Source organism: Eleginops maclovinus, chromosome 13, assembly GCF_036324505.1.
Source record: "Eleginops maclovinus isolate JMC-PN-2008 ecotype Puerto Natales chromosome 13, JC_Emac_rtc_rv5, whole genome shotgun sequence".
Lineage (NCBI taxonomy): Eukaryota > Metazoa > Chordata > Actinopteri > Perciformes > Eleginopidae > Eleginops > Eleginops maclovinus.
In genome coordinates this window covers 21,338,316-21,352,312 of record NC_086361.1, presented here as the reverse complement: position 1 = coordinate 21,352,312, position 13,997 = coordinate 21,338,316, and the positions used below count along the sequence as shown (strand labels likewise).

At 41.4% G+C, this 13,997-nt stretch overlaps 1 protein-coding gene across 1 annotated transcript in view; it reads right to left on the bottom strand.

Annotated features, from left to right (window-relative positions):
- Positions 1-13,997, bottom strand: part of trappc9 (trafficking protein particle complex subunit 9) — a 170,755-nt gene that overhangs the window by 41,910 nt on the left and 114,848 nt on the right. Inside the window, exon 21 of the mRNA XM_063900068.1 lies at positions 9,915-10,006. Within this exon, the coding sequence (XP_063756138.1) occupies positions 9,915-10,006 (92 nt within the window). The remainder of the gene's footprint in view (positions 1-9,914; positions 10,007-13,997) is intronic.

Below are 13,997 nucleotides of genomic sequence, written 5' to 3'. Positions count from 1 at the left end.
GACTGCATCAATTTAGCGACTTCCTACTGGGACATTTAGATTTCAGTTTATTGGAATCTGGAGAAGCACCATTGCTGACAGCTATATACGCCGCTAATGAGTGACAATTAGGCCAATATCTAATGATAGCAGTCAGTTTTAAGAGGAGAGGCAACATCCGTGGTAATGGTTCAGACTGATTAATTATTTTGTCTGCCAGCACCATTTCAATTGATCTCCCATGCTGCAAAGCTTTTATCTTTTCGACAATGCCGGTCCTAGCAAGCATACTCCATCTGACCCCGGTTATAACAAGCACCGCCACGACAGGCAATAATGCCAGTTTTTAAACTGAGTATCAAATTACTTTGTGTGTGGGTCGGTGTGAGTGCGAGAGAGCAAGAGAGTAGAAATAAAGAGACGGGGAAAAGGCAGAAAGAGGAAATATGAAATGTATTTTCGTCAAGTGTTTCCAAAAATACATCTCCTGTACTTTTCAGGCACACTGCAATGCTGCTATGGTTCTCAATGGCCCTTGAAGCCTCCTCTTAAAATGCTCTTATCCAGTCGTATATTATTCCAAAAGCAAGCCCTGTGCACATTCTACTCTGGCTCTTCAGGGCAGAGGGGAGCGACAGTGTCCGCTCGGTGGTTCTCAGTCAGTGTCCTACCACGGCGATGCCTGTTGTGTGTCAGGTTCAGAAAACCTGTCAGAAGTGTGAGCAGGATCAGTCCATTGAATACAAAGTGTCCCGGGCCCACAGGGATGAATCCCTAGGCTAACATGATGGATCACCTGCTACGTTTTTGAAGCAGCTGTTGGAAAAAAGATGGACTGAATACTCAGAAATGACGGAAAAGGCACATCAAATCAAAAGTAATAATGCTAAGACCCCACAGGAGAATACCTGATTATAAACGAATCCAATATGAATGTTTAGTTTCTTAACTTCTGCAGCAGATTGTTGTTACAGTTGTTAGTAACCATATCTACCCAAGTTTATTCCTAACACAATCAGCTACGCCCTACATATTCCTCATGATGGATGGCTGAATAAAGAGTACGACTTCCCTTCCTCGCTTTCATTCTAAGAGACACACGATTTGAAGGCATCTACAAACAGTAAGCAACAGTTGAGGAAAAACACAAGCGCTGCTCCACTCATGTGGGAAAAGATCTGATTATGAGTCCGTGGCACCAGAGCATCATTGAGGAGGATCGATAGTGACAGATGAATGCATTGGAGTGACTTCTCCCTCTGAGGGGCAACGTCATATCCCACCAGCGTCAAAAAGACTGGCAGGCTCTGCAGATGTTCGGGCGAATGGCAAATGTTGGTGGAATTTGCTCCCAATCAAAGTGGGTACAACGGGATAAACAAAATCACCAAGGAGCGGGGCCAGAGATCAAGTGACAATCAAGTGTCCTGATGACTGCTGAACGGTTTAACAATGAACAGCATGAACTGATTATTTTTGGGATTATTTTATGAGCTTTTTTGCATTTATTGATAATACCTATGGACTGGAAATGGAGCAAAGAGTTGGATTTAAACTCGGGTTGATGAGGCAAGGACTTTTGAACGTGGTGCCCCATGCAATGCATTTACTAAGAATACATCATCACTTAAAAGCCTTCATGGTCCATTCAAATTGGAGCTCCTATTTAACACAATGGCACATCTTTGCACAAAATAGATCTTTGCTAAAATTGCTCTCTGAAAATAGTAAGCAGATAAAGGCAAGATGACGGGTCGCATTGCAAACCCTCTGCGGTTACTTTCACTGTAGTTTTCTTTTCCTGTTTCATATATTTCCACTGTTAAAAAGTTTGAAGGACTGCTAGCTTTGGATAGTTTCAATCCCAGTTTCTGGGTGATAAGGTATATCATATGCTTTTACAATATAAGGGCAGAGCAGGCTAACACTTCCCAATTGGCAAACTATACACACAATTGCAAAGGGTACCTGTAATAGCAAATCCACCTTAGTGTGTTGCCTCAAAATATGTCACAAATTGTTCAACAAAAGACCTACACTTCTGATTTGGTGGCATGGCGGTATCTACGATAAATGCAGAGTGAAAGTCCTTGATATACCGGAGAGATTATATCCAATCAACCCAACTTTTGGTTAAATGTGTTGACATTTGCTCCCTAAATAAGGTTCAAAGCTACCACTGTCAAACTACAAGCTTGAGTATTTGAGGGGGTATTAATGATTTTAAGCTCTCAGATCATATTGTAGTATTTTAAATCCACTGCCAATGACAAACATAAGCTCTTTAATAGCAGTCGAAGCAGATCATACTATGCTTCCACTGTCCTAACAAAGAAAACACATCCATAAGACGTTTATTCGTGATCCGTTTGGGTCTCTCACTGTCTAGAGACGCACTTGAAATAGTGCGATGCAACAGTCGAAACATTCTCACAATGAAACCAGAGGCTGGACTCGGTTGCATTTAGAAATGTCAGGTAATCTGTCTTTCACGGATGGAAAGACAGCCGCTGGGGAGACGATTGTTTCCTCTAAAGAAATCAATGAAGGAGCTGGTTTTATTTGATAAAAGTAGAGCAGGAGAAACATATTCAGTCTGAAAATACATTTACACAAATTGCGTGTGTGAAATTAACATTGGTTCTTAGAATAAAAAAAGTGATGCAACAATTGGGTAGAAAAAGAAGACAGAATAAGGAGATGAAAAGCTTTGTGACGTACGTAGTAGATTACTGGATATTGTTGACTGCCTTACACAATTAGACCCGTGTTTCTTGGCACATATATCACAAATAGAGCCTAAAATATCTCCACAATCTAATGTCCACAACTTTAAATTGTGCATTTTCTGTAATCGCATCTTCCTCAGAGTTTCCCTTTCTTGTCTACTCTTTCCATCCCACCACTCTAAATGAATGGGCGGGTGTGTGGTGGGCTAGCGGTGGCAGAACGGAGGAGTTTTGATTTATTTCCACAGCTCACCAAAACCGACACGCTGACAGTATGGATTGTTCTGTAGCCATGATAAATGCCCCATAAACAGAGGCGCTCCCCCAGCCTGGTAAATGTGCTAACTCTGGATCCACACAGGGCCGGGGTGGAATAAAAAGGCTAGACGCAATCATGGAGTCAGCCGCTGAACACTTTGCTCTCATTTCCACATCAAAGCTACCAGGGTGATAAGGTAAGACTCCTGATTTCAGCCAAAGTGGAACAAATGATCCTTTCATGCCTGCTCTACGATTGCTTTGTTAAATATTCCTATTTTATAATTGACAATAAATCGTTAATCAGCTGGTTGAAAAACAATCGTCAATCCACCGCTCATCTGCTACCTTTGCAGATGAACAATTTCAACTCGCTGACATCTTCCATTACCTCATTATTACACACTTATCATCCGTTTGATTCTCGGTCCACACACCTTTCCCTAGCCAATCTGAGTCAGCACTGCCTCTGTAAATCACACGCGCTGGCCCGGGAGAGCGTGAGGGTCGCCCTCCCATCTCGCTCTGGCTTTCCACTGGCTTTAATAAGAGACTTTAAGGATGGCTGACTGACGGAGCCTGGGCGACAGAGCTGAAAAACAAGCAGATAAATCAGCCTCTGCCTTCCCCAGTGCTCCTCCCTGTGCCCATCACTCAGCTAAATGGGCAGCACCCGCCACAAATTTCTGCAAATCTGCTCTCCAATTGGTGGGCGGTGAAGTAGGGAGTGGGGTGGTAATGTGTGTGTTTGTGTACTAGGGGGAATGGGAGCGAAAACCCTTATGATGTGTTTTTTAAACAATGCTTTTGGTAGCATGTATTTATAGCAGTGAATTCAAGTGGTAAGACACGCCCGTATTCCACCATTGGCACTGAATGGTTATTCAAACGTTCAATATGTGTTTAATTCTGAATATACTGGGCAGCATATCCAGCAATTTGATTCATTGTATGTATGACCTATCACATGAAAAAGGTCAAGCACTGCATATACATGATTATGAAAAGAGAGACAACGTGACAAAACTACTGACGAGCAGATTAAAAAAAACCAGTCCCCATTAATGATGGCTGCGGCTCCATGTTGGACAAGCTGAGAAATCTCCAGATATTTGTGCATAATTTGATGTAATTACTTTTATATGACTTTCAATTGAAACAAAAACGTGGAAATTTGAGGCAAGCCGATCTAGAGACAATTCATGAAGTCGTCAAACGTTGCACAACAATAGAAGATAAGATTTGAAATGCTAAACAATCGACGACAGTTCGATCCCAGCCCTAGCAGTCAACATGTCGATGTATCCTTGGGCAAGAAACCTAACCCCGATTTGCTCCCGATGGCATGGCCAACGGTGTATGGATGTGTGTGAAAGGTAGTTACCTAGAGCAGAAAGTGTACCGCTCTGTGTGAATGACATGTAGTATGTAAAGCGCTTTGAGGGGTCGAAAAGACTGGATAATGCGCTATATAAGTACAAGTCCATTTATCATTTGCTAAAATACCAACTTTCACCAAAAAAAACTACCTGTTCCTAAAAAATAAGCCCTTTTTTATTAAGCAGCTGTTTATGAGAAAAACGATCATTTCTTTGCACAAAAGATATCCGGAATTTTTTTTTAAAAGCTACAAAAAATGTGAAGGATGCAATTGCTGAGAGTTCAGTTGAGTGTACACATGTCAAAGAAACATCAGCTAGTCTAAGGTTAGCCATTCTTCCTGTTTAAGCTTGTAGTCTTGAACCTGGAATGCCAATCAGTCGGCTAAAGGGGCAGCACCTGCATCACTCAAGAAATCTGCTCTCCAATCGGTGGGCGGTTAAGTACAGAGTGGTGAGTTATTGTGTGTGTTTGTGTACTAGCACGAATGGAACCAAACAAGCCTCAAGATGTTTTGTTTTTTAGAAACAATGCTTGTTTAGAGGTCGCTGGGAAAATTCCGACCTGCAAGTTTTCTGTAACGTCATGAGCCTATCTAAAAAGAAGAAATGAAACACTAAAACATGGGTGTGACGATGGATGAGTTTGCCTTCCTCTAATGTCATCCTGAAGTACGTTAGGCTTAAGGAAGGATTACTACCGTCTCCCACAGGCCCTATCATTGCTGTGACTGCAGCTGAGCCTGGAGTTGATGTATGCTCGTACTGTAGACGTGACATATCACCAGTAACGGGGGCAGTCTGAACACTTCCCTCTTACTCCAGGCATGCATTCACACCTATCTTCTCCCTCAGGTCAGAGGCTCTTATCATCATCACCACAAAAGGACTTCAGTGTTACCCTAACCCTAACCCTGACCCTGGTCTGTTTGGCAGCACCATTTTGTCAAAGCCATGGTTACAGGGCACCTTACAAAAGCATAAAGGCATAATATTTCCATGAACCATCCCCTGTGTGTGTCGCAGAGACACCGCCAGTCACTGCTCCGAGTGTCCATCCGTGTGTGTGTGTGTGTGTGTGTGCTGGGAGAAAAAAAGAGGCAACGGTTCAGAAGCGCTGTCTTATTAAATTATCTCTCCGTCTTTTACAGCGAGGCCCCCACCCTTCTCTTTCCATCTCTCTCCCAGGCTAAACATTTGTCTTTCCATTCATGGGTGAATTTGTATTCCATTGGTGGTAGACTGGGTGGGAGAACGGGGGCGGCTGAGAGGGGGGGGGGGGGAAGATGGGGAATGGGTGCAAAGTCCGCATTCAGGCTGTTTTCCATCTCACTGCTTGGTTACTGCACTCAACAGGCAGGCAATAGCAGAAATCAAAGCCTGGATACAGATGCCAGAAAATTGCTTCTTCTTAATTATCGGTCATTAAGACTTGATTGATATTACTTTGAATATACAACATGGTTTTTTAAATAGTCATTAGCATGAAGAAAATGCAGATATTCCTCTGTTTTATTCTGATAAATGTAAGCATATTATATTATGTGTTTGTAATTATGAAACTATTTAGGTTTAGTCACAGTAAAATCTACTTTAGAATATATTAAATATATGAAACTGATCCCAATCAGCATGTTAACATTGCACATAAGTAACAAAATAAATATATATACTGTATATATATAAGACACACAATATACTTAATTTAAATCATGCAGAATATTTGATATTGTTAATAGTTGATATCATATTTATCCTTGTATGTTACCTTAATTTTTAATTGGTATTTCTAATCCACTTTTTAAGTATTTATAGAATTGGGATCAATAAAGTATCTATCCATCCATCCATCCATCCATCCATCCATCCATCCATACAGAACGAGTTAGAATAGTACCTTTCTTACAATAAACCACTCCTGTTTGCTTCAAACACATGTATACATTTCCATCAAGGGGATCATAAAGATGTCCCTCTGTTTATTCCCATGATGACACATTTCCGTTTACTTCCTGTTTGACACGGACCTCGTGCTATCTCTTTAAACACAACATTATAACCCGCTCTGCTGGTGTCAACCCCTCACAGGGCTCCGTCTGATTGGCCAGGTGACTGTTTATTTAGCAGCACTTCATTAAGTTGACACAGCTACTCCTATCGCGAGGTGCACCACTTTGCCTCTAATCAAATTCACAGGTGAGGGGCTATAATCAATGTGGCTATTTACATAATGCCAGGCTGCAAAAACAAAACAGATACCACCTGTCCTGGCATTACAACTGCTGTGGGAGGGAATGGAATAATTGAATCACTCATACAATAAAGAATAAATCAGTTTAAAACAAGTGGATTATAGGATCTTACTTGGGCCATTTGTGTAATTTGGTTGCACAACAACAATGAATACAGTATTACAAATGGGATAATGGACATTGGAATGCTGTGGGTAAAGTATTTTCCGTGAAAACAAGAGCTGATATCTACATCCTGATTTCATTTGTTCCATCCCAAAGCCTCTCGTCAAACTTTTGACTTCTCCAATTTTAAGGATGGCAAGTACCCCGTATAGTTTTCGGGGAGTGCAATACAATTTTGTCACAGATAATTAAATCAACGAGGCGTCAACCTTCTGAAAAACAATCCACAATTTCCAGGGCTGACATTTAAAAGTGTTTGTAAAGCTGTCTACCCTTTTCAACAGAGCTATGAAATCCATGAAAACTGTTTACCGGACTTCCTTCTCAGGACCTGTGACAGAGAGACTTTTACTACTGGAGCGGAAAATTAAATGGCATTAAAAAGCCAACATGGAATTAATATTTACCCTGAGGCAAAATTCAGTCCGGATTTATATCAATACTAAAGTTGAATGCATAATGGATTTTATTTACTCAATTTTACATGGTTTATAAATTTGCCCGCACATTAATTAGGCTGCAAATGTGCCCAGTTATAGGTATTACACTCACAGTGACGGATATTTAAAGGCAGTTTAGCACTACAGCAGGCTTTCTGAAGGATTTCTGCGAGCAAGCAAGCAAAGACAGAAGTAAAAACTATAAAATAAATGCTCTCTAGACGTCGCAAATATAACAAATGTGCTTTTTGTATTTTCAAAAACAAGCGTACCACGTGACGTAATCCGCTTTACACTCTGGCTAACTCTAGAGCCACCCTCTGCAGCCCAGAAGTAAAACAGAAACAAAAGAATGTGTTGCTTAATAACAAGAAAAGGCAACAACTTGCATTATTTATTTATAATTAAGTGCATTTTTCTCAATACATGATCTGACGTTATTGCAGCTTCACTGATCAGCTCCTTCTGCCCGGAGGTACGATCATCCACTAATGGCCCCCGCTCCCCCTTCAATAATTATAATGAGCTTGCAAACACAACGCCATATTACGGATTCTGGCACTTTCCGTGTTCCCCATTTACTGGAACCTGTGTAATCAAATATTCATGGGTTTCTATGGTAGCGAATCATGGAGAGACGTCGAGCTTCTGCCGCCACACATCAGGCCATGAGGTCTCCTTATAGTAATTCTGACCTCAAGCAGTGTCTATAAATAAATACCCACAATGCTTTGTTTTATGGTGCTATTAGGTTACTGTATTACAGAAAACATGGAAAGCTTTTATTTGGTTTTTTATTCATTCATTAATATTTAATTGATATTTTCTTTCTCTGAAATTTTCATTTTCTTGTCATTTCATGTATTTATTTCTGTGTAAAAGTGTGTAAAGAAAGTGGAACTATGCATTATATACAAACAACTGACTGACATGCAAATGTGTCATGTACTTATTGTCTCTGTCTGTGTTTCTATTTGTAGAAATATGTAAGAAACTCAATAAATATATTGTTTAAAAGAATAAATAAAGGTTGCCGTGGCAGCCCAGCAAAACAATTTGAATATATTTGTAATTTAAGAGGATATTTAAACAGTTTCTGACATCAAATCTTTAACATCCTCCAACAGTCCAAGCAGCAAGAGGCGGAGACTACACTTAACTGAACGATCAACATTTCAAAAGCATTGTTTTTATAGCACTTAGGTTATCACAGCAAGCTAAACGTGTCAGTATGGTCATAAACTCTGGCAGAAAATGGAAAAAAACAACAGAAGCAAAGCAATTAAATGTTTTAGGAAGCACGTTCCATCTACAGTATCTGTGTATCTGTGTAAGTGTGAGGCTTACAGAGACACAACGCTATTAAAAGCATCCATTGGACTAACGGTTTGAGACGCGGGGGAAATGCTTGAGCTATACCCGCAATTGAGCCAGTGATAGTCTTGGCAACTCTGATAAAAGCATCCTAATGGGCTGAGGCAAATTATCTGGCTCATAATCAGGAAGACCTGAGCTGAACTGCAGAAGTACTTTTACAGAAATGAAGACGTGAGGAACAACTGCAACAGCCCGCACTGAGGGTACGCACTTAAAGGGGCCCAATTCTGCTCATGTTCAGGTGTATATTTGTATCTAGTGTCTCTACTGGGACATGTCTCCATGCTTTAATGGTCAAAAAGCTCTTTATTTTTCTCATGCTGCCTGTGCTGCAGCACCTCTTTTCACCCTCTGTCTGAAACCAGAGTCCAGTCTGCTCTGATTGGTTAGCTGGCCGGCTCTATTGTGATTTGTCAGTCGCTTACAGATGTCCCGCCCCTTAGCCAATCACGCTAGCCAATTGAAGAGCAAGTGTTACGTAGTGAATTCTTCGGGATTTTAGCCTTTGCAGACCGTTTACATGCACACAAACCCATATAACACACAACAGGAAAGGGAAAACCCCAAAAAGCGTATTAGTAAAAAAACACTCTGGCAAAAGAAAGGTGTTTTCTCAAGTATCTTCACAACAGCGTTCCGCTTGGGAATCTTCTCTCACAGATGATGTGCATGTCGAATGTCAAAGAACAAGTGATGTATTTCCCTTTACGCTCCCCCGCCTCCCCCCTGCATTTCTGTCTCAGCAGATCCTTATGTTTCAGTGCTTGATCTGCTGTGTCGCTCGCAGAAGCAGGACAGCCCCAGCTGACTAATCAAAATTCTGGCAATGCCCAAAGAGGGACAAGGAATCTCAGAAAACAAACACCCGCAGTAAATCAAGAGTGATTACAGGGGATGATCACAGATGGTGCGAACCGAAGAACGCTCCTTTAAATTCTGCGCATCCTCGGTGATTCACACATTTCCCAAGCTGCTGTCTATGCTCCTCCGAAATAGCCTGTAGCCCATTATGAATGCAAATAAAAAACATGGCTTGAGACCAGATCTGGAGGTTTATGTACTAACTGACAGGTAAGGAGATGGAAATGGAGTCACATAGATAACAGTGATTGGCACACGAACATATGGAAACTCATAATGGGTGATCTAATCCACTTTTGTTAATGGAATATGAAATAACATCTGTAGACGCTTTTCAGTCAGGCACACATTTGCAACTTTCGCGCATTTAATTCACTCCATAAAGCAAAAAGCAAATGCAGACACACTCCAACACACACACACACACACACACACACACACACACACATACATACACTGCATATAAAAACTCACCCCATTGTAGAGGAGCAAGCTGCAGGTGCTCCAGGACCAGCTGGTTGAGGACTCCCTCCACACTGGCCTCTCCACGGCGCCGCAGGGACGGGTGGGTAACGTTAAGGGGCATTTCAAGTAATCAAGATGAGAAACATCAGCTGTATTCATATACAATAGTGACTGAACACTAGCAGTGTAAACATTCATCATTTTGTGATTAAAAATGGCTGAAACTGCAACAAATCTGACGTCACTTTTTAAGATTTCTGGTGTCAAGCCGTGTTAGGATTTAAAAAACATATATTTCAAGGCCTATAGTGGCTGGTCTTGCTTTTAAACTTAAATATTTTCGAACCCACTGTTGTCCGCAATGGTCAGCTTCCTGGCTGCACCCGATTGGCCGGTTTCTTCCTGGATTCCCAACCTCCTACATACCAACTCTTTCGACAACTTTGTTTCTGAACCATTTGAGGCAATAACTGCATGTTTCCAGAATTAGTCTCCTTCATAGTTCCAGAAACTGGACTCTGAAGGCATCTGATTTCAAAGGAAATAGCATGGTGCTGAACTTTTTGCAAACCACAGCATTTGAAGCCCATTGTGGCGCTACTAGAAACACAACAGACTACGATAGGGAAGCACAGGAACAAATATAGGGTATGGAAATAATCTGTAAGACTTATCTCCTGACTAAGAAAGTCACATGACCTGACACATCTTTTTATACTATCTGTGTTCACATTAAAGGTCAAAGAGTATAGTCCACGTTCAGAAAATGGGACCATCCAGGGAGCATGTGAACCTCCAAGTGCCATTACAGTTTGTGTAATGAATTCATTAAGATGTCAGAGGTTCATGTAGAGCAGTTCTCTGCAGCGTGGCTATAATAAAAGCATTAGACTGATCGCAGCGCAGGCTATCAATGTATGATTGCTGCATCAAAATAAACATGGCTGTCAGGGAGCAATTACCAAGATAATATGTGATGATAAGAACACGGCGGATAATTTACACAGCTGACATTTGGAATAATGGGTGAGGTGAGTAGAGCCTCGAGCACCGAACCTGTGTCTATTAACCTTTGAAGGAGAGTACAGTACGCGTGCAGAGGCAGAGAATAGATCTATGGATGAAACACAATGTCCAGAGAAGAGAATGGATGTTTTCCAAAGTCTGACGCGTCACAGCATGCACCTGCATCTTAAACAAATGTAAAATGGCGAACAATGGCGGTGTTGTTTCTTTGATCACTTGAAGCGTAGAGTTTCTACTTTGAGGCTTCAGTGCGGGAAGCAGCTGCAGTGTGTCTTCATCGACACCGCCCGGATGGTACACCAACAAAACGATCAATAGAGCATCTGAGCAACTGCTATAATCCTCAGCGGACAAGTAAGCTTTGCAACGTTCATATTAAACACTATGGGGATTTGTCTACAAACAGTACAGCAGCAGCTCTGGTATTGGAATATCTTTACTCCGGTAACATCTTGAAAGCATTCCTTATACGATAAAATAATATAGACGTACACTAAAGTGTTTATTAGGTGGCTCAGTGGCTGGCACTTATCCAGACGTGGTCACAGTGGCAGCAGGCAAAGCAACTAACCTTGATATCTTTTTCACAGCAAGTCTTTCACCCCTTACTGTGGCAATAAAGCACTGTATATATATATACACACACTGTAGAGTGGTGCAGGAATGAGTCCTAAACCCAAGAATGAGTCAGCGTTTCAGCACTTCCAATCCGCTTGTCTGAAAGACAACGTTTTTGATTAAATGCCTGAAATAAGATCTAGAGTTGATGCAAGCTTTTTATGTTTAGTTTTATGACACAACACAGGTAAGATAAATCTAAATCTTTAGCTTAGCAGTGGCGACAAGAAGTCATGTGACAGCGATGCAGATTGTTAAAGCTTTCATTAGTTCTTCACCAGGATCGCATTTACAATTTAAACATTGTGTGTTAATATTTGGAGACTATCCTGTTGAACAAACACTTACGTTTCCTTAATGTTTATTTACTACGGACCTTATTTTCTACAGTATTCCAACATCCAATATGCTTTTTGTCGAGGGAGCCCTTCAGATGCTACCTCTATGGTTGGCAGACATAATTCCTGCACCACTCTGTTGGTCTGTAAACTTTTATTTGACAGTTCCACCTTGCAGTGAGTTTAAACGAGGGTCAGGGTCTGGTAAAGGGTGATGTAAACAACTTTCATTTGATGCAAACATTCTCAACATTTGATTATATTCTAGGACCAACAAGCATCATATTGAAAAGTCCATTCCCTTAAAGTGCTGCAAACGTATCGTCTACAATCGTTCAGAGTTTGGCATTGTTCTGTTCCTTTGCCCAGAATACTTGTATGTCTTGCACCACAGTTCTCCAAAAGAAAATGGTCGGTCACAGCTCGGATTAATTCAAAACTTCTCCATAGCTTCTTGAAAAGCCTCCAAAGTGCAGCTGCGTCTGACAGTTAGGAAGACCCTTTGGAATAAAGATGACACAAATAGTGCTGCCTAAGGAGTACTGCTGAGCACGAAGCCTTTAAGGTGATTGTTATTCTTATCTTTTTGTTGTATGCTGTCGCTTCTGGCTGGCTGTAATCTCTTAGAAAAAGTTGCATCTGGATGTACAACGCTGGCTTAGACAGTTGGACAGGAAGTCACAGTGATACCCAACTGTGAAGTAGATGTTAGTGCTGGTTAGGCGAGCTATTGAGGCACTAATGAGCTTCTGTACAGTACATCAAGGGATGATTCATGAATTTTGCAATGACTTTCTCAATGGGAATACACACATGACCTCCTTTTTTTCCCATTTCTCCTAGTGCCCAAACTGTACATGCATATATTCAGAGCCTTCGCCTATGAGTGACTCCATATAAATGAACAGCATCGACAGAACGGGGATAATATTGTAGGGGACCTCGTAAATTACAAATTAAAGAGACTGTTACTTTTGCTCAGGGCCAAGCGAGTGCTTCGGAGTGTGACACGCATCGTAATCAAATCTTTTATTTCTCTAGGTCTTTCATGTCGTAGAAAAAGGGAAAACCCACCCTGAAGCTGAATTTACACAGTGCTACTCCAAGGATGTGAGACAGCTGAGTCACCCTGTACACACAGAAACGTGTCGATGTGCAGGTGACACAATCGGACACTTAGCATCGACGCTTCACTCGATTACAACATGAGACGGTGTTGGTGTTATTCAAAGTGAATGGATACGTGACCTAAGTGGTGCTTGAGATTTCTACTTAAACTCCTTCTTAAACATAGGTCTTCAAGGTGTCACACTTTTGTATTTAGAACATACTTTTTTGACTGAGCGGCTACACGATTTGATAATGAACTACGTGCTTCTCATCTTGAAAAGAAACTTGAATTAACAATTTGTCAACATGTTTTAACTCGGATGAATGGGTTGTTTCAGGCAGAACGGTTAAGGGAGTGCTTTCTGATTTGTATTTGTATGTCATTTACTTTCTTCATCCCTTCCCACACGCTGCCACATTACTTGGAGATAAAACAATACACATAATGATGGGGGGCGTTCAAGCCTTCCTACAGAGGGAAAAGTATAATGGCAACTTCAATAGCTCAGAGACTGGGTTCATCATTAATTGTACACCATGCTCACCAACGATCTGACAGGCGGTTCTTAAATCTCTTAACTGATCAGCACTAATGGACAAGGTACAATATGCATGATGATTAGTAGCATTTTTCAACAGCAGAAACTTTTCCCTGGAAACCCCGGAAACTTTCATTGAACTCACTCACTTTATATGCAGGAACCAGCTGCAGGACAATGGTTAAAGTTTTGGTTCGTTGGCCTTAGTTTCTGCAACGTTAGTAGTTCTTACTCTTAGCTTTACCTTAGTCAGACAACCACGCTTGCCCAGAGACTAAGACCGATGGGAAAGTGTTGCACCACATTGACGCGAGTATGTGAAACAATTGCAAACCCACACATACTGTACGCACACCAGGACATCCGTACACCGTGTCAGAGCCGCAAATACTTCGCCATACGCTTCCCCATCTGTCGGTGCAGGCGAACAAGTTCCCTGCTGGCCAGAGGGCCTCCAGATG